The sequence below is a fragment of the Anabas testudineus genome, chromosome 7, assembly GCF_900324465.2.
Source record: "Anabas testudineus chromosome 7, fAnaTes1.2, whole genome shotgun sequence".
Classification (NCBI taxonomy): Eukaryota; Metazoa; Chordata; class Actinopteri; order Anabantiformes; family Anabantidae; genus Anabas; species Anabas testudineus.
The window spans coordinates 24,923,940-24,949,124 of NC_046616.1; the positions used below are offsets into that span (position 1 = coordinate 24,923,940).

Below are 25,185 nucleotides of genomic sequence, written 5' to 3' on the forward strand. Positions count from 1 at the left end.
CCTCAGGTTTTGTGCATCTGATTATGTGTAACATGGGTATCCAACTTTACAAAAGTATATATGTAACATCTGAACACAACAAAAGCATAATATGACTGCTTTAAGAGAAAACCAGTGTGTTTCTTAGGAAACATACTCCTTTTAGCACCACATAAACAGTTTCCATTCACCTGCACTTCAGTGGGTTGGTGGTGAAGGTCTCAGTAGGAACTCAAGATGAACATAAACTACATTACTTACTACTGGAAGTTAAAAAATATATCAGACAGAATATAATTGAGCATGGCTGCTCCAAATGTTCCAAAGTGTGTTCAGATGTCTTCACTCTAGGTGACTTGATTTCAATACAGAAGAGAATTTTGAGTGCATGTCTGAGAAGCAGGAATAGGAGATGAACATGTAAGCATCAAATTAAAAAATGCTTATCTAAAACAGTAAAACATATTTTCTTTAAATGCATTATTCAAAATTTCTTACTGTAGAGCAGAATAAGAAAAAGGACCAACATGGAACAGATCTGCCTAATTCGGTGGGATTAAATATATGATTCATGTATTTGTGAAGGTGGTCTATTGAACTACTAAGATAATGTATGTGAAATGATCAGCCTGTTTACTGATGGCATTGTTGCAGATGAAAGCACATCTGGAGAAAAGTAGGTGAAAAAGGTGCAAAGATGGAAAAAGACAATGTTCCTGGGACAGTATGAACTTCTTTGCTCTTTTTGCTCGGGTAACAACAAACATGTTTTGCCAGGTTGTCAGGGGGCAGTTCAGAAAGCCTTGCAGCATCTTGCTGTGTTTTGATTTGCTGAGGACATGGGATTTAACTTTCTGCTGTGCATATAAATAGTGAGTGGATATCTCACCGCTTTAATGTGCCCTATTCCACTGACACTGTCATCAGGTGAGTGTATACCTTTATTCTAGCATCATTGATAACATCAGCTACTAGAAAACTTTTTTTAAATGTACATTTAAATGTAGTTTTACTAACTAAAACAAAAATATAAATGCAAAATTTCCAAATATACACACACAATACATGAGTTACATTTTACTGTAAAGTACACCTACCTACCTTTTTTATATATTTTACCATGCTGTTTTCTTCAGACTGAGCTTTGTCTGTCATACCTTTTGTTGAAGATTTAGTTGCTGAAAACCGTATTTCCTGTGAAAATAACTCCCCCTCTGAATCATTTCAAACCATCTCCCTTGTAGAACCTGAGAAAAGGAAGCCAGAGGCAAGCAGGAGTTTCTGCAGGCAGGTGAAACGGTAAGCACGAATCTCACTGTTTTACAGCTAAACTTCAAATTACTGAATTTGGGTCACTGCACTACTGTGCCTATAGCAATTAGAATATGTGTAGGATTACAGTATATCTTTGGTAAGAGCAGGACACAGTCAGAGAGGATGTTGTGATCTGTGTGCCCTTGATATTTCAAATCATGGTTATATTGACAAAACACACACAGGTCATCACACATCTCCATTTTTTTCTTATGATGCTTAACAAATGGCTGAACAGTTTTTCACATACAGTTGCACTTTTTTATTGCAGAAATGACAGCAGCAAAATAGTCGCTAAATTCCTCTATTTTCTCAAAATAACCAAATAAAACAATTCTAAGGTTGGTCTATATACTCAGTATAGCACAAATGAAATGGCCACTTTTTATTCATCTGCAGTAGAAGTATCTCCTACTGATGTAAAACATTCTGAAAGTATGTTTTACATCAGAATGTAAAACAGTATGTACTGGTAGTGCATTCACTACTAGTACATCACTAGTAGTTGGACACACTAACAACGTTCTTCTGCTTTTTCATGCATTCACTACTAGTACATCACTAGTAGTGAATGCATGAAAAAGCAGAAGAACGTTGTCAGTGTGTCCAATTAGATAAGAATACTTATCAATAAAAACTAATTTGTTCTGTCTGGGTTTAATTAATAACATACATGATACAATATACAGTACATTTGTCATATTTTATCTAACACAAAATATTTTAGATTTAAGCCAAGTCAGAATGTGTTATTATAGCCCATTATCAGATTAGCAAATGTTTCTTAAACACTCTGACACACACAATTTACCTCATTATGATTCTACCTGTACATAATGCTTGCTGTTCTATTCTGTGGACACAACATCTATTTCCTACCTTTCTGTCCTGAAGATGTGATCCCTTCTCTGTTGCTTTTTCATTTGTTTCCAAGACCTTTTTTTGTCAGAGCCAACATAAATTATTTTCCCATGCTGACCACTGTCCACCAACATTAAAACTTACAGTATTCTGTATATTTAATATATATGTATGCATTTCTTATTTCTATTTATGATAATATAAATACATTTAATATATTAATTAAATATATTTAATTACAAACGGCTAAATTGCAAGCTCTATACTGGCTCATTTAGCTTACTTTTTTGTACCTACTGTACTCTGCTCTAAAAATAAACAAAAATATAAAAACAAATCAAATTTAAAGTCTACACTTTAATGTAACAAATGTGTGATTTTGACATATTACCATAATGTACTGAGTCCTGTGTTTTGATTGAAACTCTGTGTCCAGCACAAAAATAAGTCTAGCATGTTTTTCACAAAGCTTAACACAAAGACTGGAGGCAGGTGGAAACTGCTGGCCTGATGAGGATGTTGACACATATACGGATGCACTTTTGCGTGACATGTAGAAATCTACCTTGCAGTTAATCCTTTAACACAGTGCCCTCTGGACACTGCACACGAATCGCCATCCACAGCCAACAACACTGTTGCTAGTGTAGGAAGGCTGATGTAATATTAGAGGGAATGGTTTTCTTTCTCTTTCCCTTTCTGGCTCATTACAGTACCACAAATTTTGACTTTCATTTTGACAACTGAAAGTCAATTTTAAGCAAAAGGCATCTGATTATTTTAGCTAATGGAAAATGTCAAATTAAACACACTTTCCACACTGAATGAGCGTACACACATGCACACAAACACACACGCATGCATGCACACATACACAAACACACACACACACACACACACGCAGAGCTTCCATTTATAATGACAATGACTCATTTATCCCCATCACCACTTGGTATCATATTCATTACAATTCAGAGCAAAGAAGCTTTGATCTTGTGTGTCCACAACATCCGTCTAGTAGATATAGAGATTTCTAGTTGGTCCGCTGTGTGACGTGTAACATCTCAGGAAGCTTTTCTAAAAGCTGCAGCCTTCTTCTCAGCATACATCAGGAAATAGGGCTGCAGAGGTAAAGAGCAGTTTATTGCCATCACCACACATTTGCTTAGTAGAAGTAGTATTAGTAGTTTGCTACAGTGGAAAAAACATTCACAGTATTTTCAGGTTTACTTGTATTAGTAATTCCACGTTATTCGGTCAGCCAAATGAAAAAGGATGAAAAGCCAGTAAACATGAAAGCAATAACATCACTGTAAGTTATTAGTAGTGTTTATTTCTATGTGTGCGCACTAACATAATAATAATAATAATGATAATAATAATGATGGTAAGTAAACATGGTAAGAACAAAAGCATCATGCTGTCAATATTACACACAGGCTTTACTCAGGATATGGTTTACTGTTATTTGGAGCCAATGATCTGTACTTAAACCCATGAACAACACACAAACATTGGTAGTGTTTAAATTAAACAGATGGATTGATGTCACATCTAATATAATTTCTGAAATATGTCCTGGGCTATGGGATTGATTGCCGTAGCTACAGTTTGGAAAACTACAGTTTACCACAGGGTGAACTGTAGCTTTGATCCTCTGCGTTTTTATCTACGCTACCACCAAGTACATTCGTTTACATCTTCAGAACTAATGACATTTCCAGCAGTCTCAGCGACTGTACGTGTATTTTATTCTAATTAATCAATGTTAGTATGCTAATGTACAATATTAATAATCACATGACATTATATTAAATTTATACTATTCAATCCTGGAGTGATAGTCTTTTTGAAGCCAGTTAAATCCACATCACTGTGCTGTTTTAATGAATCTGTTTTTAAATGAGGCTCTCTCTTGTTACCATTGAGTTATCTTAACTAATTAACTAATTTTTATACTTTTGTCTAATACATTTTGCGCCAAACAAGAAGCAAAAAAGACCAGGCTTGTTGAAGTGCAGCTTCATTGTTACATAAGGTAAGACGTGTTTAAATATGTACAGAAAGACCTAGCAGCTTTCTGCTAGGTAAATGTGTGTCTGCTTGTACTACAAGTGGGATTAAAGTACTGCTTAAGTTGGCTATGATCTGATGGCTTTATGTTTAACAGTTGAACTGTCATTAGCTGACACGAAACACTGTGTTAGCTAATTTGATTGATTAAATTAGTCAGTAACAAACTAACACAGGCATTGCTAGAGGTTAACATATTTTACTAATTGTTATATGGCTTTTTTTTTTTTCACTAAATCTCCATCACCGAGCAAATGTGGTGACAAATAAATAACAAAAAATCTGTAGCCTTTTTGCTGTCAGAAAAGAAAAGTATCCAGTCACCTGCTTCTTTGTTCTGACAGTCAAGCCTGTAAAATCACTAAAATAAAGACAATGTTGGACAGCTGTGGCTACTTGGAACTAAGTAGATTTTTTTGTGTTAAAACCATTAACATTGGTTTACATTGCAGGACACTGATACAGTGTTTTTGAAACAATGGGAATATGTAATCTTGATTTTTTTTGTAAAACAAATGTTTGTTTCAGGATGCTGAAAGAGGCAGCTTGTCACAGGACCATGCAGAACAAGAACAGAGAAAGATGTGTCTGAGGATCTAGAGGACATCAGCATTGTGAAACAGGGTATAGAATTTCTAATTTGCTGGAGGAAAGTGCTGATGGTTTGTTTTTTGCTAGTTGGCCTGACACCTTACACATTTAGAGTTTTCCTGGATGAGGACATCGAGAATCTGAGTGTGTCATTTTACCCAATTTCCATGATTACAAATAAAATGTGTACATTCACATTACACTGTGTACTGTATAACATCATTCTCTATCCCTTTATATCTTTTTTAATACATTAACAACTTTCACTAAGTTCATTATTGAATATTTATGCTGTTTTAAGTAGCTAAGAAAGGCTTTTAGTAATCAGTTGCACTATTGCACTATTATGTATAATTAGTGAAGCATATATTCAACAACCCTGTCTACTCTGTTTTTGTTCTTATATCATATGAGTAACATTAAAGCTAGAAATTCACACACACCAAATGTGTAAACTAAAATAGGCCTTCAAAAAATCACTGTTTGAATGTGCAAAACAGTTTGAGAAAAATACATTATAACAAAAATACTTTTGGTATACTAAAAAGGGTATTAAGGTGAAATTAAAAAAACATTGTTTTTATATTAAAGAGAGGTTCAGTAAGAACCTGGAACTACTTGCTATCTTATAAAGCTCTGTCTTTATGAACTGATTTCCTGTTGTGATTTATTGACAACATTCTAGCAGAGTGGTGTCCGGGTGTCTTTTTAGTTGCTCTTTCAGAAATATTAACCTTGAAATGAAAATTTCATGTTAATATTTAATATTTTTTATCATTTTAACATATAGATTTAAATAATGTGATGTTTGAGTTTGAAAGAAATATGTTTGGGATTTGCAAGTACTTACTATTTCAATTTAAAATCTTTGTGAGAACTTGTGTTTAACTTATAGTTACATGAATGAAGCATCAAACTTGTAAGAGATCCATGCTTCCTTGATTGTGACAATAAAAGTCTTTATGCAAGTCAAAAGATAATTCTTTGTTGTTGCATTTAAATCTAGAAGATCTTAAGAATACTGCTAAATCATTGCAAATGCAGTGCAAAAACAATGTTTATGTCTATGTCTACTGAATCAACCCTTTTCTCAAATCTCTGATTTTGGATCAGAGATTTGAGACATGGGAGTATGTGAGTAGTAAACCCACACATTGATAGTAGTACCAGTATGAGGTATGTGCAACTTTCCATACTGTAATGTGGCTAATTACAAAATCCAAACAGGAAACACTTCAAAACTATTTGTGACCGACAGATGTTGACTCACATAATCAAATATCACCTATTGCATTGAATCACTTTTATGCAGCATCGTGACTAAATCTCTCCTCACTTTAATGAGTTTGTTCTTGTGAAGACAAAGTTAGGAAGAAAAACCAGAATGAGAGATGACAGCGAGAAGCCGCAAGCACGTTGCATGCTCTCACTTTCTCCTGAATTCTGTGGTTGTGCATTTGCATAAAAACTTTAAAAGTCTTATTCTGCTGTGAGTGAAACTCATTGAACCCAGTGCCTTTGTTTCTGGTCTCTGTACAAATACAGTGGTACCAAAACAGACAACCTCTCTGTGGCAACTAACTATGTTGGACCACTGTCAGTTTTTACCTTGGTTTAGTTTCCTTTCAGGCATTGAAAAATCCAAGCAAACTGGAATGCAGAAGATTTTTTCTTAGCAGCTAGCTGACAGTATATCCTTTACAAAGCTTGACTTGGTGTTGCAATTTCACGATAATGATTCAAGATTGTCAAAGTACATTCAGCATTCTGCTGAGTTTTGCTGGTATATTGCTGGGATAAATACCACTTTTATCAACAAAAACAACTGAGCAGTTATTCCATGATACTTAGCAACCTTTCTATTGATTTTTGTGTTGTGTTCACAAAACAAAAGTACTGTATTCTTGCATGACATATAGTCCTGCACTTCTAGATTCAGTCTGTGAAGTGGTTTAGACCTAAGCAAATCAATTACAGGCTTTAGTCCATTTGAGTCGAACTTGAGTTTGTTTTCCTTCTTGGTGTTGGTTTGGTTTGTTTTATGTGGTGTGATAACAATAATGGTGCTCAGGAGCAGACCAAAACAAATGCACCAAGACTCCTGAGACGTGGTTTTGACTCGAATCTTGTAAACTTTGGTGTGGTGAAATTTCTCTCCCATGTCACAGAAACAGTAACAACAACATAGGATCTTCTTCCTTCACTTGCCTTTTTTGCATGTCCACTATGTGAAAACTCCAAAGGAACTCCACCCTAATGCGGACTAAACTGAGGCCACCTCAGAAGGTGGTTTCAGTTCACCTAAACAGGTTTATTTTGTCATTGTGTTTCTTTTCCCAATTAAAAATGATCCATAATCCAGAGAAGTAAAGGTGTGAGAGGTCAAGAGTACCAACAGAGTTTAATATTTTAGCAACACTGTAAACAAACATGACAGACAGGCTTAAATATTCTAAAGTCAATGAAACACCTGTAAAATGGGATATTTTACTAGATATACAGTACTCAAGACAAAGGTACAAAGACAAGTAATTAGTTTAAATCTTCTTGTATGGATTTCAGATTTTAGATTTTATGCTACTTAATTCAAATACTTTGAGTGTTAGGATTTTGACTATAATATACAGGAATTAAACACTAAAATATTTAAGATAGCTTAGTCCAAGTGCAATGTTAAAATGATGCCTGCAAACAGTAAGCGTAGAATTGATTGAGAATAAGCAAACTCTGGCAGTGCCCTGCATGTTTGCAGAGTACATGCCGTCACATTTGCTGATAATACTAGTAAATGAATAATAATATTTAAAAAGTTAAGTCTTGAATGCAAGCTTTCAGGAAATAAAGCATCAGATCTGGAAATACCATCCAGGCATCTTGAACAAACACGTCACTGGTTGCAGGTGATCTATATCACCATGCTGCACAAAAGTAGAGCGAGTGTATGTGGTTGTGAATCTGTGTCATTGCACCTGTTGTGAACAACCACAGCTTTTCTCAGCCTTTCTCAGTCAGAAGTTTGAGTACAGGAAAGCTTTCACATTTAATGTTCTTACCTAGACTTTAATGCGTACATGGCTGCAGTGAATGCTGATCTGATCATAATGTTCATAAATGACCTCCATGCAGTCAAAGAAAAAGTAATGGCATACATTGCAATTTCCTGGTTTTCTGTGTAAAAGGGTCTTAGAAAAAGTTGTGATTTTCACCAAATATCACAATAAAGACACTAAAATTATGATCTTTCATGTCTTTATTGACCAGACTCCTTAAACATGCAGAGTAAAAGAAAAGGTAAAACAATATTTTAATAATTTTAGTGGTTGAACATACTTTGTCAGCAATACCCTCAACAGGTTCTTCCTGTAGCTGTGGATTAGACCTACACAATTTCCAGGAGAAACTTTAGATCATTCACTTTTTCCACTATTGCTCTGTATGTTTACTCTACATGTGTTCAATAAAGACATGAAAGAGCTTTTGTGTTAGATGTTTGTGTTTTATCAATTTAGAAATATTGTTTTTCTTGATATTTGTGGCTTTGGTGAAGATCAGAACACATATCATGACCAATCTATGCAGAAAAATGAAAATAGTTAACTTTTTCCTTTGTAACTGCATTTAACACTTTCAAATAAATTAATTTCATACAAATTATTAATTTGTCCACACAAATTTGTAATTAAGGATTAAAAAAAGAGTGTTGTCTTAAATATGACATTTTAAGCATGCTCTGTGTTCCCATGGCATGGGAATATGTATTTACTTATTTTAATTAAATATAGTAGTAATGATAAACATTTTTGAAGACACAACCCTAAAGTTTCTCCTGTCACTGCAGAAATGCCAGAGACATCCAGTGAGAGCGTGAGATGTGGACAGCACCAAGCTCAACCACAACATGACAAGATCAAAACGCTGGAGGGGCCACACCCTCCTCTTACTCCACCACCTCCTCCTCCTCAGACTAGGGACACTGTCTCACAACCTGCCTCAGGAAGTCAGGTATGCAACAAATGACATCACACAACCATAGCGGAACAAACTTTACCACTTCCTAAACACATGCGTGATATATTTTCCTGGGCTGAACGTGGTGGTGGAAGAAGTGTTCAAATTGTTGGTACACTCAAATATTTAATTTGCAGAGTGATGTCTTCACACATATGATAAAGTAATACAACGTCATTATCATATTATTAAAACATTTTAAAAGTAATAATATTGTACAATCATTTTCTTCTTGTATGTTTCTGTAGAGTTAATAATAATAATAAATAAAAGTTAATAATAATGCTAACTCTATACACTGAATTTCGGTCTATAAAGTTGTATTTTGTTATTTAAGCTAATGATTTATGCACTACAGACAAATTTTTCTGTATTATAACTATAATTACTCTTGTGTTTTTTTTTAACATTCAAGAGATTAAAGCTGCCAGTTTGATCAAAAGATTCAAGAACTTTTTTTAACAAATCCACATTCTTTATTTTCTTGCTGGCATACACAATTTTTCTAAATGACGATATAGATGCCCACGCACTAAGTTTCCCTAATTTCTATCTGTGACTGATGTTTTGAGCAGTTCACACGTGACATGATGGTAGAGCAGGAAAAGGATTATTCTCAACGAGAGGTGTTAACTGCTTAACAGCTCCACTTAGTTTAACTATCTGGGACTCACAACCAGTCAGTTACAACTAAGAAGGCACCATCATCACCAACATAACATACTATAATTTATTGTTAGTGTTTCTTTCTCACAGTGTTGGAGCAGTATGGGGGGGACAAGGCAGAAACAGCAGAGACCATCAGTGTTGCGTCAAGTTTCCCATACAGCTTCCAGACGACAGCACGGTATGGTAACGGTATGGCTGTGTTACAGACACAGCCTTAATGTTTGATGGTATTGAAGGATAATTAGCCCATAGAGCATAAGCAGTTGCAGCATATTTTCGTTACATGTATCCCTCACAGATCAAAGGCCTATACTAAAGCTTTCTTCCCTTACTGCTCCCAGAAACTTGTGTAGCTGTGACCACTTGCAAAGAAGAGGTGGAAGCAAACCGTCTTCACCAGTCTCCTTCACCACATATGGGATCCTCTCAGAGGAAAAGCCTTAATTTCCCCATGACAAGAGACAGCTCAAAGCACAGCTCCATTGAGGCCAGGCTTCATGAAGAGTATGTGTCTCACATTTACACTAAATGAAAAGTTAGGCAAATCACTCAGTGTATCATAAAAGAGCAAGAATGTTTGCTGTCTGAACAATAGGTCACCAAAATGCTTCAATGACAAATTCTGCATCACTTCTAGTAAACTGTAAACTGGACAAACAGAAAGAACCGTGACCATGCACCTCATTGTATCTGAAAGTGGTATAGGAATGGGCCCGCTTCTACAAGTTTTTACTGCAGTCTCATGAGGATGTGAAATGCTTCTCAGTGGGTGTTGGGCCTCACTGATCCTGTTGTGTGATTTTTATTGACAATTGCCCTGGTGGTTCCGGCTAGCTGTATGGCAGCTGTGCCATTACTGTGTGTGGATAGATGAATGAGAAGCAGCGTAAAGCAATTTAATAAGTTAGAGAAGTGCTACGTAAGTCCAGACCATTTATAAAAAATATTTCTTCAACTCCTGTTTCTCATTGCAAGGTTCTACCTTTACAGCTACACGATATGCAAAGCAAATTAAACCTAAAATTAATTGGTATCCCCACAGTCGAAGTACATGTGGCAAATGTTAGCTTAGCTGTTAGTTTTGACATGGCCAACAACACCAATAGGAATGTTGTTAGGAACGTTCGCAAATTTCCATAAAAGCACATTATGCCTGTGTGTGAGAAACTGGAGTACATACAAACATATTTAAAACTATAAAATGTACTGTACTTATCATAAAACAATATTATAAGATGAAAGCAAGAAAGAAAGAAAGAAACTCACTGTCCGTACAGATGGTAGAGCAGGGCATCCACTAACCACTGGGTTGGACGCTTAGTTTCCTTGGTTCACATGTGGAAGTGTCCCTAGACAAGTTGTTCCTAGCACATGAATGTTCAGTTGTAATTTGCTTTGTATAAAAACATCTGCCAAATGATTACATCATTGGCAGTCAGATAGTTAGTCATCAGCCTGTCTGTAAAACCACTCAATGCTGTAGAAAGCTTCTGTTACTTTTCTAGCCAGTTATCTGTTTGTGCATGGGGGAACTTTTGCTATTGCATGTACAAACATGTTTGATTGCACTGGTTTGTGATATCACTGAGACATTTCTGTTCCCACCAGCATTCCTGAAATGACGAGTGCTCTGTTTGTAAGTGGCCTCTGCCGCTGGCCTGGCTGCGATGCTGTTTTTAAAGATTTTCCTAGTTTTTTAAAGTAAGTAGACTAAGCAGTGAGTTACTTGTCATTTAAGTGTTGTTCCTTTTTTGGAAATTGAATCCTTTAGGGTTATAGATTAAAGAATTATTAAGATAAAAAAATTATGCAATAATAACCTAAAATGGGAAAAATACTTAAAAAAGACAACTTTTTTGTCTTCTAGACACCTCGATTCTGAACACAAACATGGTGACAGAAGCATTGCTCAGTGGAGGGTACAGCAGGACATAGTTCAACGCATGGAGAGTCAGGTAGGAACCAGAGGAACCTGTTGCAGATGGTCTACAAATACAATATGAATGCTCCTGTGTTTTTACACTTGGCTTTGCACTTGGCAAATCATGCATTTTTCTCACCAACTTTAGCTCTGTGTAAGAAAAGGTGGTGCAGGTGATGTTCATGTGGCTGATCAGTGTACACTATATTTGGTTAGATCCTGATAAAAGTGAGAAAAAACCCCATTTCCCCCCTTAAACAGAAGACTAAGGAAAAACTGAAGCTTTAATTCATAAACACGGTAAATGACAAAGTGTATCATATCATCATATCAGCTTCCACACTCAACAATCTATTACTTCAACCGGATCTCCTGGATTGTATGTCATTGTCTCATTTGTACAGGAATCAAGCTGACCCAGCAATGCAACTCTTTTTTGAAAGCAGGGCTGTTTTTGGTCTGAACACCTGCTAAATAGTGAGTACAAAGAGGGAAATAGCAGTAGCAGTAGTTTCTGTATGGTTCAAACATCTTAATACAGCATCAACAACCCTGTGTTCTTGTAGTCACATGCAACCATACAGCAGCCGGAAATGCTGTGAGGTGCATAATGGAAATGAAGGGTGTGGAGGTCAGCTTGGTATGTGGCTAGTAGGATGACAGACAACACACTCTGTCTGTTTCATACAGCATACAAGCATTTAACCCTAAAGCAGACAGGGAAACTGATCCTGAGTTCCTTAGTATTTTTTAATTAAGGGAATACTTAAATTGGTGGGCTTTACAGCTCTCTAGGTGCTTCCAGTCTATGCTAGGCTTACTACATCTATCATGACCTCTACCTAACCACAATAATGCATGACATAAAGCTTGTACAACAGAAATTTTGTTAACTTTAATTTATGGTCCTGAGTGGTGAAACCAAACTGAACCCTGTTTTTCAGCTTATCCTGGAAAAACAGAAACTCATTGCAATGCAGCTTCATCTACACCTGTCTCAACACAAATATACTAACATGGTAAGTTGGTTGTAATTGCTCCTCATGGTTCATTTGAGAAAACGAAAGCGTTTACTTTACATTTACTTACTAAAGTATAGTTTAAAGAACACGTTAAAGAACACAGAATTAAAAAATTCTAGAATTTCTTGTATGATATATTCCTGGACAGAAAACAAATCAAATTGTGGGATTCATGTCATGTCACATCACTGTGCACAGAAGGCAGCTGTTGAGTGGCCGTACAACCTTCCTCTGTTCATGCCCCAGCCTCAGTTAACAGATGGAAACAGAGTGCAACAATGGGACATTAAATACCTGGAGGAGTTGACCCAGCATGGCTACAGAGCTACTGGTTCTACCCATATTCTGCCAGGTAACATTTTTCTCTGAAAGTACATTAATGACAAATTATTAGTGTGAGACCCCAATTGGATTTTTTCTGTCACCTTCTGAGCTCTACAAGTGTGAAGGCTCCATTGTCTCGATTGTCATTAGAATATGTTATGCCAGCTGACAGTTTTATAGAAGACGATTGTTTTATTCACTGCAACTCAAACTGAGGGTACTCTCAGACTTAAAACTGTTATTCCACGAGCAAACATCTAAACTTATAGCATTCATTAATTTGCTGCCATGTGACATAAGTGACGTTATGTTCATTTCAGAGCAGCCTAATTTTTCATCATTAAAGTCTCTGTTTTGTTAAAGCTACTAACTTACTGACTTGATTGCAGTTGGGGACACCTGAGTAGATATCCAAGTTAGGATTTATACTGGCACGGATCATATTAAAGCTTAAGGTTTACATGGAACATACATAAACTGGTAACTCATGTATGATTCTCACAGAGTGGTATATAAGCAGACGAATAGCGGAGTCAGAAAACCAAAGAAATATCCCCAGCAGACAGCAGGATACACTTCTACTGTCTGTGGTCTCCGCTCATGTGTTTAGTTCAGTGTTTTTTTTTTTTTAAACAATGTTAGCATTGTTAGGGTGAGAAACAATTTAATGACAATTTCTTTTTTTCATACTCTAATTGTTGCCTACTATAATTCAGCCACATCCACAATTGCCTTGTCAAACAGCTTTATACTAATTTAAACCTTACACTGTAAAGTGCCTTGAGATAACTTCTGTTCCTTCAGTCAACCGAATTATGTTATAATATAAATATACAAATATATTCATTAAGAATCAAATTGATTGCAATCTTTAGGTTGTTCTGAAGTTTAACATTGATAATACAATCACATTGACAAATAGAGTCTATGAGACTCTTTATCACAATCATTGTGCAATCTCCATTTTTTTAATCAGCATAGGATGCCTATGATGTCGTTTAATATAAATATTGTATAAAACATATGTCTTAACATTTCCAGTGTTTGATGAAATGAGTTGATGGCATATAATTGTTGCTGTTCAGATTTGGTCCCCAGTGTTGAATGTTACAAATACAACAACATCAGGCCTCCGTACACCTACGCATACTTGATAAGATGGGTGAGTTTCCTTCAAACAAGACTACCATAAGATATTCAGTGATTTTAAAAGTTGGTCTTTTAATGATTGATATATAGTCTTAAAATGAAAACGATGTCTTTACAGCATGTTAGTGATTATGGCATAAATGATGCCTCTCTTGAAAATGACAGGATTGAAATTAGTTCAACATGTTTTCTAAAAACTATTACAACAGTTAATTAGTCAGTAAGTAAGTAAGTCAGATCCAAAGTTGATCAATAAAATATTTCATTATCATTAGTATGGTGAATGTCACCATTTGTGAATATTGCCATATTTGTCTTACTGTGTGTGACTTTTTGCAGTCTATCCTGGAGTCTTCAGACAAACAACGCACTCTGAATGAAATTTACAACTGGTTCACCTCCATGTTTTTCTACTTCAGACACAACACTGCTACCTGGAAGGTTTGAACTAATGGGATCAGATATTCAATTTTATGTTCAAGTGTAGTGATATTAAAACCAAGACAGGACAGGAACAGAATAGGACTTTGGTTTCCAAGATTGTCAATAAGTCAAACTACACTCATTTATGACACAGGGTTTAAATGGAAAAGCAATCTTGTCTCTTCAAAATTATATTTCCATGAAATTGAACTGCAAATGCATTTACATTTTTGTAGCAAACATAATCACTTAATGTTGCTGTGTTGTATGTATTATGCTGCAAATATACTTCTGAATGAATGAGTGTTACAGTCATTTTTAGAAGGCAGATAACAGTGAGGTGGGCCTTGTGGTGGATGTAGACAACAAAACCCATCTGGTTATGGGTTAAGAAAGATCAGGGCTTAATAAATATGTTGTGTTTGAAATGACATTTTTTTTATTTAGCCATAACACAATCTTTTCCTCATCCTCTCTGGTTTTGACTACCAGATGTATTTCTCATTTTAAGATAAGATAAGATAACACTTTAATGACCTGTAAGGGGGAAATTGACTTGCAGTACAATGACAAGTAAGAAGAAAGAACAGAAAACAAGGCAAAATAAAAATAATATGGCACAATGTGAGTAATAAAGTAACCAAATAACTAGAAATACTAAATCAACAAAAAACATTTACAGTATATACATTGCACTTGGTGTTTAATTGTTGCAAATGTTGTGTTGTATATTTGTGAATATGTGTGTTATTGTTCAGATGGTACCCAGATCTTGTACAGCCTTATGACTGTGAGCACTAAAGCACTGCGAAATGCTACGTCTTACTTTTTGGTGGATCACTGTTTCAGTTTTCACAATACAAATCTTTATTGAACAATATAATATCACCTTATATCAGAACAAAGCATGTTTCACTTTGCCTTGTTTTCCTCTTCAATCCAGAATGCCGTGCGCCACAACCTCAGCCTTCACAAGTGTTTTGTGCGAGTGGAGGGAGGAAAAGGAGCAGTGTGGACAGTGGATGAAACAGAGTACCAGCGGAGGAAAGGACAGAAGTATCATAGGTACAAACAATCTCACAACACAGGGTTTTAGGGAATTGGGAAAGGTAAGGAATAAATACATAAAAAATTCAATACCCTGTCTGGTTAAGCAGATACTAATTCAACATTAAGTATCTATCCACAGTTAATAAAAGTAAAACCAAAAGTTGTGAGTTTGAAAGTACCGTTAGTTTATACAGTATATCACTGTCTTTTCAGGGACTGTCCCGTAAAGTGGCTCACGTCTTACTCCCATTATTGTCCAGAGGAGCCCTGACCACCAGCTGATAGCATCCACATGAAGACGTCTACGGAACTTGAGCTGAAAAAACATGTTAAAATACCTCTCTTGATTTTATAATGACTTGTTAAACAAAAATAGTTTGTACACAAATCTAATTTCTAACTTCAAAAGAAGTCTTACAAAATAAATGATTGATGATGATGATTGTCTTCAGTCTGATTGTACCCATTCCCTTAAGTCAGAAGGTCAGAATTCAAACATCTCTTATCCCATGTAATCCCTGAGCTGTGAGGAGAACAGAGAAAATCCTCCCACACTGCTCTTTTTATACTGTATCTGTGATCTTGACTTCACATAAAACTATTGAAAATGGATCATAAACTTCTGAAACCCTCAGTTTGTTCCTATCCCACACAACAACACATTAATAATTCAAGGCAACTGTACAGTATATTATAAGTATATGCTTTAAAATGCAAGTAAAAAAGTACTCCTCTAACTTTTCGAAAGACAGTTGAATTTGTTGATAAAGTACAATATTTCCCTTTGAATTGAACCGGACTAAAAGTAAAATTTAAGTATATGTATATAATATATGTGATTATATAAGATGATACGTAAGCATTTTAAAATTGTACTTAAATAAAGTGTTAAATAATAAATGTACTTAGTTACTTAATAGTGACCAATTCTTTGTTAAAGTGTTGATTCCAATATATATAAGTGCCCATACTATGCACTTTTGAGGCTTAAAAAAAAGCTGCATTACTGCTGCCAATGCAGCGAGCTGTCTGTCAATCTCACGCTCCATTATTCCCTCACTTGTGAACATGACCCCAAGATACTTAAACTCCTCCACGTAGGGAGGAACCCTACGCCAACCTGGAGGAGGCAGGCCACCTTTTTCCGGTTGAGAACCATAGGGTCAGACTTGAAGTTGCAAATTCTAATCCCAGCCGCTTCACACTCGGCTGCAAATGCGCTGTAGGTCCTGGCCTGATGAAGCCTAGAAATTCTGTCCATGAAAATGAAGAACACAACTGGTGACAAAGTGCAGCCCTGCCGAAGTCCAACATGCACTGGGAACAGGTCTAACTTATTTCCGACTATGCTCCTGCTGCAGTCGTACAGGGGCCGGACAGCCCCTAACAGAGGGCCCAGGACCCGTACTCCTGAAGCACCCCCCACAGGATAACACGAGGGACACAGTTAAATGCCTTTCCCAAGTCCACAAAGCACATATTTACTGGTTGGGTGAACTCCCACGAACCCTCAAGCACCCTAGTAAGGGTATAGAGCTGGTCCAGTGTTCAATGACCAGGACGAAAGCAGCATTGTTCCTCCTGAATCCAATGTTCAACTATTGGCCTACTTCTCCTCCTGAGCACTCTGGCATAGACTTTCCCAAGGAGGCAACTTCAAACTTTGAAGGACTGGACTTCTGGATTCTGAAGTCCATCGTCAGCTCATTTGTTTTTGCAATGTTGAGTTTGAGATGGTTGAACCCACACTGGTTCACAAAGCTGTCCACAGCTCTCTGGTACTCTGTGATGTGTCCACCCTGAATACATCCTACAACTGCAGAGTCATCAGAGAACTTCTGAAAATGGCATGACTCTCATTTGTACTTGAAGTCTGAGATATGCAGGGTCAAGAGGAAGGGAGACAGAACTATCCCCTATGTAGCACCTGTGTTACAGACAACACCTCAGACACATAGTTTTGCAAGTGGCCGATATTAGTGGAAATTTGCCTTTTTAAGCTTTTGAAAACAATTCCTCTATAATCACCTGACTATGGTTAAGGATTTGATTTTATTAAGAGGGCTAATAAGTTTGTCTACTGTATTATTTTCATAAAAGTTTTGGTAAAACGTTGACTCCCTCATTTTGCCTCTGTTTCCAAAAGTGGGTTGAGTTAGAAATGGAGGATACTGGGTCTGTTTTCTTTTATTAATTCATTTAATTTACTTTGTTTAATCTTCGAGCATGTGTATGAGCTTTTATTTTTCGTGTGGTCCGTGAGACAGTTGAAACTCCATACCGACAGGGGCGCTAATGCAGACACTCTGTGTTAGGCTTCGATCCTTTCGCTAGGAAACAGGAAGCGACAGAAAGTGTTTGTGTTGTCTTTCAGACATACTGTTTTAGTTGTCAGTGTGTGTAATTATATCGGTCCCAGTGTGAGACACACCATGAAGCAGCTGCTGTTAGAAGGATGGGCTGTAGAAGAAGGTGAATAACAGACGAAGCTCATTTTCAATTTTTACAAAATGCAGTGATGCAGTATTATATGTACAAGTCAACAGACAGCGGAGAGGTGGTAAGAGGCTGACCGCCAGTTCAGTTATCTCCTTAATTCTTCTAACGCTACACTCTCTGACAGTTCTTCTTTTCACAATTTCTCTTCACTTATGTTCAGGAGATTGGAAGAAATATCACCAAGCTGGAGAACATGGGATTTAGAGTCGGCGAAGAGCTAATTGAGAGGTAACGAGCTAACAGTTTCTAACTGCTCACTGTGACACGTGACGCAAACCGTCAGTGCTGAATAATACTGGGTCATCAGTTAAATTGAAAATTAGTACTGTTGCAACAGCTACATTATCAACGTATTTATAACTTATTATGCACCTATAATAGCATATCACACTGATTTGTAACATTTAAATTATGCGATTGGACAGTGTTGTGTGAAACGCCATTAGTCAAACAACCAGCAGACCCTCGTCACTGTGAGATTAGGTGTTTTCAGTTTGTTCATATCATATTATATTAGTCTGTTTTTATTACTAGCCGATCATTTTAATAGTTTGCTAATTGTAGTTCATCAGCGCTGGTTTACTGCTAATGTTTTAATTAATTGTACATATCACTGCATCATATCTTGTGCAGTCACAAGTAAAAGTTGTGGCATTGTTCAATTGCAATTTCCTGGTTTTGTGAATGTGTTACATTGGTTCTATTTTACTGTTGTTACCCTCCCTCCTGATAATGAAATAAAAGACTTTGGGACATAGTTCTGGGGTGAGAGAAGATCAAGGAAGTAAGGGACGTATAAGGGAAAGTGGGATCCTCCCTTTGTGTCTCTGATTCTCTGTGTCTCTGATTTTTCATGTTCACAGTGCTATTATGTAGGGATAGGAGATCTTGCCTAAGGAGCCCTACTGGAGCTGGGATTTGAACCTAAGTGGAGGGCAGCGATCTTACCACTACAGTCTTCATCCGTACATGTATATCAGCAACTCTTGATAATAGGTCTTCTGAGATCTCTTTGATACATGGCTCATTAATTGATGATGCGTTTGAATAAAACACTGACACATTAGTTGATGCTGCGTGTGAATAGCATACTGACACATGGGGGGGAAACTTGATTTCAGTAGGTGTGGAGTTGCCTGTGTAGAGCATGTGTGACACTGCAGAGATCACATTCTGACATTGCCCAGACTTTGTACTAGGGTGCTTATAGGATAATGTCCTATGTAATTACATCACATGTTTATTGATTGATTTCTTCATTAAAGTAATTCATAATTGTGTCAAATAAATGTAGTTGATGGAAATGTACATTTCCCTCTGCATACAAATAAAGTAACACAATTTGGAGATACTAAAGTGAAGTTACTGCTAAAGTACTTTGATATATAGTACATTTGATACAGACTGGATTTATGTATTTGATCCATACATTATTTTCTCCTTGAATAACATTTGTTAATGACCAGCTGTTTTAGGAAATTGCAGAAGTTACTGAATTACTAACTTGTAAAAAAATAAATAAACAACAAAAATGTATATTTATGACTAAAGATAGGACGGTAAAGTCAGAATGTTTCAATATATGGAGTAAAAGTCAGAGATTGTGAAAGCCTACCCTAACCCTTGATAACTTGCACTTACACCTCATGAAATGGAAACAGCTCTTCCTAGACCACTACTTTAAAGTTCTTCTCCACGGCTTAGATATTTTGCTGGCCTTTAATTACATATTGTAGCTTTTAGAGTTTTTTTTTTTTTTTTTTACATTCCTATGTCCATCAATTTTGCTTTATCACCACCATGTCTAGACAGTTTACTAAAATTAGTTTTCTTGCTAACAAAATCTCTAAAACAGGTGGTGTCCAGCAGTCGGAAGGATTTACAGTTTGAGTTTGCCACCTGTGTCCACCAAGTGACAAATATCCACTGCTTTTCTTGTCTTTGTTCTATATGATAATTAGTTTTCCATATGATGTGTTAACAGTAAAATGCAGAATTAAACCAGTTAGTTAGAGATATTATTGTCTAGTACATGCTACAAACCAGTAACCTTTGAACCTTTGAATGTGGGTCTTTTATGTTTTGTTTTTTTTTTATCAAGGATTCTTCCATTGTGGCAGTAACACTTGACATAAATGCTTTAGTCCACTGGTCTTTATTTGAACTGCTTTTTGTTTTTGTCTAGACTTGCAAAGGACACAGCACATTTCAAAGATGAGTTGGACACTATGAAGTTCATCTGTAAAGACTTCTGGACCTGTGTGTTCAAGAAACAAATTGACAACCTTCGAACCAATCACCAGGTAATGCGTTTACATGCACTCAAATAACCAGGATACTGAGAGACACCAGGTTTCTTGGGTAATTGTGGAATGAGTTTACACGCACTCTGGTTATGCACATGTGCTATTGTAAAAAGCCAATTAGAAACCCAGTTACATATTTACATGGCAGAGTGATCAAAGTTGTCTGTGAGAATTCTACGTCAGGAAATCACGTTTCTCTAATCCCCTATGCAGATTAGAGTAACTATTACGTTTACATTTAGTCATTTAGCAGACGCTTCTATCCAAAGAAAAACATCAAAGCAAAGTGCTATCAAAAAAGTGTTTCTGTTTCAAGAGATGTGAGTACAAAAGAGCAGAAAAGTGTTTTTTTTGTTTGTTTGTTTTTTAAAGTGCAAAGGAAGATGCGGAAGAGTTCTGTTTTCAGCAGTTTTTTTAAATATTGCAAGTGAGGTGGCTGAGCGTGCAGAGTTTGGCAGCTCATTCCACCATCGTGGGATCACTGAGCTGAAGAGTTTTCCTTGGTGTCATCTGTGTTGTGCTGGTACCACCAGACGTCGTTCACTGGTCGAGTGCAGTGGACAGGAGGGCATGTAGACCTGAATGATGAACTGAGATAAGATGGAGCTGTAGAGTTGACCACTCTGTAGGCAAGAGACAGAGCTCTGAACTTGATCCTTGCAGCCACAGGAAGCCAATACAAAGATCTGAAGAGTGGTGTGACATGAGACCTTTTTGGTTGATTGAAAATGAGGCGTGCTGCTGCATTTTGGATCATCCGTAGGAGTTTGGTCGTGGTTGCCGGTAACCCCATCAGCAGTGCGTTGAGGTAGTCAAGACGAGATATGATCAACGCCTGTACAATGAGTTGGGGCGTGTACTCCGTCAGGTAGGGTCTGATTTTTCTGATGTTGTGGAGGGCTACACGAGCTAGAGACTGCAGCTTTGTGGGTTGGAGGAGTAGAGACTAGTTTCAGGTCAAACATGTTCAGAAGAGAGAGCATGTCAGTCGGCTGTGGTTTGTCATATTATCGTTTATAGCGTTACCGGTGTTACGGTTTATATGAAACTTAAGAATCGGCTCTCTAGACAAAGCCAACTGTAACCTGGTTATTCGATTGCATGTAAATGCACTGACGGATTTCTCTGCCACTTGTTAACAACATGTGCTCAGAATGTCCTCAATTTGAAGAGAATAGAAATTATTTTGTTACACTCCTCACTTCAGCTTTCATTTCCAGGTGTTTATGTCTGGAACCAATACACAACTTAGTAGATAACATCTTTTGTTTGAACCCACCCATTTTAAATGTGAGCAAAAGTATTGGAAAAAGTGACTGACAAGGTTGTTTTGTTGCCCAGTTGTGACCTATTACATTGATACAGCATACAGCATAAATATTTTTTTCTTTTTTTCTTTTTTATTGTCAGCCTGATTTGTACCTAAAGAAATAGGTACAAGTGTAATATCCTCAAATTTTCAGATACAAATAATTGACTAAACTACTCTATTATACTGTTTCAGTGTTTTTCATTGTGTTTTAACACAGCACATTGGGCAGCTACTGCACATTGAACAAACACATGCGACACAACACTGGAATGTACCCGGAAATCCTTACCTATCACATGACTGACGACTGTTTGTCTCTCTGCAGTACCTTAACCTGTGGTTTGGTGAGAGGAGCTCTGTCCAGCCTAGGGGGTGAAGATTATTGTGACTGCTGAGGTGTCCGTCTTGCCTGCATGTAAGGCACACATTGCTCAAATCAGGTGCCAACAGTAATCCTCATGACATACTGTTAAAAGAGACTTTTCCTAGGCTGAATTTTGTTGTTAGAAATCTCAGTGGGACATAATAAAAAGTTTAAATTTTACTTCAGTTCGCCTCACAAAGCACTGTGTGATATAGCTAACTAAAACCACATAATCAGTAATTACATTTGTTGCCAACTATATTTAGAGTTTTTATTTATTCATGATTAATTTAAAACTGGTTATATTGATGGCCTTTAGTCACACCACCTGCGCACACACGCATGTGCCTGTTTCTTTGCATATAAGGATATGTTTAAGAACAGAAAGGAGGCTTCATTTTTCTGTCAAGGACCTGTTGCCTCTGCCATCAGCCCTGCCAGCAGCATTTGTGTAGATACTGAACCACCTGAGCCATGTTAATAGTGCCAGTGTTCATTAAGATCACAGATGGACTACAGACATGCTGTATGATCCCAGCATAGTGTACACCTTATCTGTACAAATGTCCTGCCTTTGTGAAATGTTTTTTAAAGATGAATGCTTGAGTCTGTGTCAGAGCTGCAAAATTGGCTGTGTGGTCATTATATCGACTGGTGTTTTGCTGTTGTAATTAGAGGCTGTTCTGAATTACCATATTTTCTGCACTATAAGGCGCTCCGGAGTATAAGGCACACTGCCATTGAATAGTCAAACTTTTTTCACATATAAAGCGCACTGGATTAAAAGGCACATTAAGCGAAACAAAACAGTCAGTCAAACTTTATTCAACACGTTCACCATAACTCCCAAACATTTTTTCAGTTGTAATGCGTAAAAAAAACACAACGGCTTTTAGGTGTGCCCTATAGCGTGGAAAATACGGTATCCAAAACATATTCAAGGAGAGGGAAATGTAAGTGTGTACATGGTAGTGGCAGCATCATGTTGTGGGGATGCTTCTTAGCAGCCAGCCCTGGAAGGTTTGTTAAGGTAGAGGGTAAGATGAATGCAGCAAAATATAAAACAAACCTGGAGGATCTTATTTAGTCTGCAAGTCAACTTGGGACCTCGGAATTTGTGGATAGACTTGAAAAGGGCTGTTTATCACTTTTCAACTCTATCCACAAATTCTGAACCTAATCCCCACGCAACCTGACAGAGCCAGAGCAGTTTTGCAAAACAAAAATGGCACTCCATGTTGTGATTGCAGCCAAAGCTGCATCTACTAAGTACTAACCTGTAGGGGATGAATATTAATGCAAACAATGATTTCACCTTTTACATATTCTTTTAATTGACATTAATTTGTAGAAACATGTTTTCAATTTAACATTAATGAGGTATTTTTCTAATTTTCTTTGTTAAAGTCGCCAACTTTTATTGACCATGATTGATTTATAATGTCAATAAAAAGTTGAAACATCCAATGGTGTGAATACTTTTTATAGGCACTGTATTTATTAGACCCTTTAATGTAACCTATAATGTAGGTTGAGCTCTTTCTATAGCAGCAGGTAGCCAACAGTTCTTTTGTTGTCAGGTAAAGGGTATAAATGCCTGGTTATGATTATGATACCATGATGGTTTTGTCATGTTGGGGCACAAAAAATAAATTTAGGCATGAAGACAAATGTTAGGTTTTGTGACCATTGCTTTGATTAGCTGATCATGTATTTTTCTGTACATCTGTTGGCAACCCTCCCTGCATGCACTCAAGCCCCATTTCATCCATGTTTATACATTGTACTGCTGATATTTTGTTCTACAGTGTTTACACATTTTCTACACTTGATCCCTGATGGACATCCAAAGCACTACAGTATATACAGTTTCTATGAAAACAAAGCTTTAAATGCTGGAAAACTTCTCTACAACCCTTTAACTTAGGAGTTTAAATGCCAATGTCCCATTTTGACAGTCTCTCTGTTTGGGCGCAAATGTTTTCCTTAATGATCAGAATCTGATAGAATAGTAAAAAATATCCAGACTGAACTGAGTCGGCAATTTAACAACTGAATGGCTAGATAGACTCCTTAAAACCTATGTACTGGACTGCACATCATGTGAGATATGCTACCAGCTGGGTTTGGAGAAAAAAGAGAGAGAACTATATTATTATATAGGATATTAAATAGTCTGTCTTTCATCACCCACTTGAGTATACAGGCTAATATATATTCTGAACCTAATCCCCACACAACCTGACAGAGGCAGAGCAGTTTTGCAAAACAAAAATGGTATAAAATTCCAATGTCCAGATATGCAAGCTTAATTGAGACCTATCCACACAGACTCCATGTTGTGATTTCCATTCACCAATAATAAAAATACATTTGCAACTTCTAGAGTGGACTATTGTAATTCACTATTTATAGGATGTCCCAATAACTAATAATACTGGATGCCAGAGTACCTACTCAAATTAGCAAGAGAGATCATACACTGCTCAAAAAAATAATGGAACACTTTGAAAACACATCAGATTTCAATGCAGAAAAAAAATCATGCTGGATATTTATACTGATGTGGTCTGCTAGAAATGAAAGGATGCCACATCGTTTGATGAAAATTAAAATAAGACACTATAATAAGACACTATGAAAATGAAATGAAAGTGGAAAAATTATGCAACAGGTTAGTCCATTTTACGGAAATTTCCAACCCATCCACTGCTTCTCTAGACGTTCATGTCTGTCACATGTTGTCAGGGGGAACCTGCTCTCATCTGCCAATTAAGCTCCACAGTGCCAGGCAGTTAGCACAGGGCCCACAAGAGAAAATCTGGGCTCATGAAGTCTTTTTCATTGCAGACATTCACACCAGTGGCCTGCTGGAGTCATTTTGTAGGTCTCTGGCAATGCTCATCCTGTTCCTCCTGTTCCAGAGGAACAGATACCGGTCCTTCAGGTGAATCTGAATCATCTCTAAGTTCTGCCGCTATAGATTAGTCTGCTGTGGAACCGTCCTTGGCCACTGAGCTCCTCTCCTCTTGTCTATCCATTCAAATGCCACCAGTTTCTCCTGCTTGTTGTTGTTTTTTTGTTGCCTGCTGTTATTTTCTCTCTCCTCTTTCCACTCACCCCAACTGGTCAAGGCAGATGGCCGACCACTCTGAGCCTGGTTCTGCTTGAGGTTTCCTCCGTTAAAAGGAGTTTAGAGGAATCCTCTCCACTGTCACCTACAGTAGTGCTTGCTCAAGTGAGGTTGTTGGGTTTGCCAGCCATAAACACTGTAAAGTGCCTTGAGATGACATCTGTTGTGATTTGGTTCTATACAAAAA

General features: G+C 36.9%; 2 protein-coding genes across 8 annotated transcripts; both read left to right on the forward strand.

The window, feature by feature from the left end:
- The first annotated feature begins 863 nt into the window (after positions 1–863).
- Positions 864–15,823, forward strand: foxp3b (forkhead box P3b). Of its 3 annotated transcripts, XM_026368634.1 has the most exons (15): positions 864–906; positions 1,224–1,278; positions 4,144–4,192; positions 4,756–4,851; positions 8,657–8,820; positions 9,583–9,673; positions 9,837–9,999; positions 11,104–11,196; positions 11,363–11,450; positions 12,361–12,435; positions 12,637–12,790; positions 13,848–13,924; positions 14,251–14,352; positions 15,278–15,399; positions 15,598–15,823. In XM_026368634.1, the coding sequence occupies exons 5-15, from the start codon at positions 8,659–8,661 to the stop codon at positions 15,653–15,655; spliced, it is 1,185 nt and encodes a 394-aa protein (XP_026224419.1). In that variant the 5' UTR covers positions 864–906; positions 1,224–1,278; positions 4,144–4,192; positions 4,756–4,851; positions 8,657–8,658; the 3' UTR covers positions 15,656–15,823. The 3 variants fall into 3 exon arrangements, with proteins under 3 accessions (XP_026224419.1, XP_026224420.1, XP_026224418.1); XM_026368635.1 differs by lacking the exons at positions 4,144–4,192; positions 4,756–4,851 and having other exon boundaries at positions 15,278–15,443; XM_026368633.1 differs by lacking the exons at positions 4,144–4,192; positions 4,756–4,851.
- A 1,899-nt stretch (positions 15,824–17,722) lies between these two features.
- On the forward strand, positions 17,723–23,986 carry LOC113167839 (trafficking protein particle complex subunit 6B-like). 5 transcript variants are annotated; one of them, XM_026368728.1, is made up of 5 exons: positions 17,729–17,856; positions 18,044–18,071; positions 18,103–18,111; positions 20,069–20,186; positions 21,827–23,986. In XM_026368728.1, exons 1-5 carry the CDS (start codon positions 17,817–17,819, stop codon positions 21,875–21,877), a joined length of 246 nt encoding a protein of 81 aa, XP_026224513.1. In that variant the 5' UTR covers positions 17,729–17,816; the 3' UTR covers positions 21,878–23,986. The 5 variants fall into 5 exon arrangements, 2 of the variants coding, with proteins under 2 accessions (XP_026224513.1, XP_026224512.1); XR_003299310.1 differs by lacking the exon at positions 21,827–23,986 and adding an exon at positions 18,747–18,879 and having other exon boundaries at positions 17,723–17,856; positions 18,044–18,111; positions 20,069–20,162; XR_003299311.2 differs by lacking the exon at positions 21,827–23,986 and adding an exon at positions 18,747–18,854 and having other exon boundaries at positions 17,723–17,856; positions 18,044–18,111; positions 20,069–20,157.
- Positions 23,987–25,185: the final 1,199 nt, after the last annotated feature.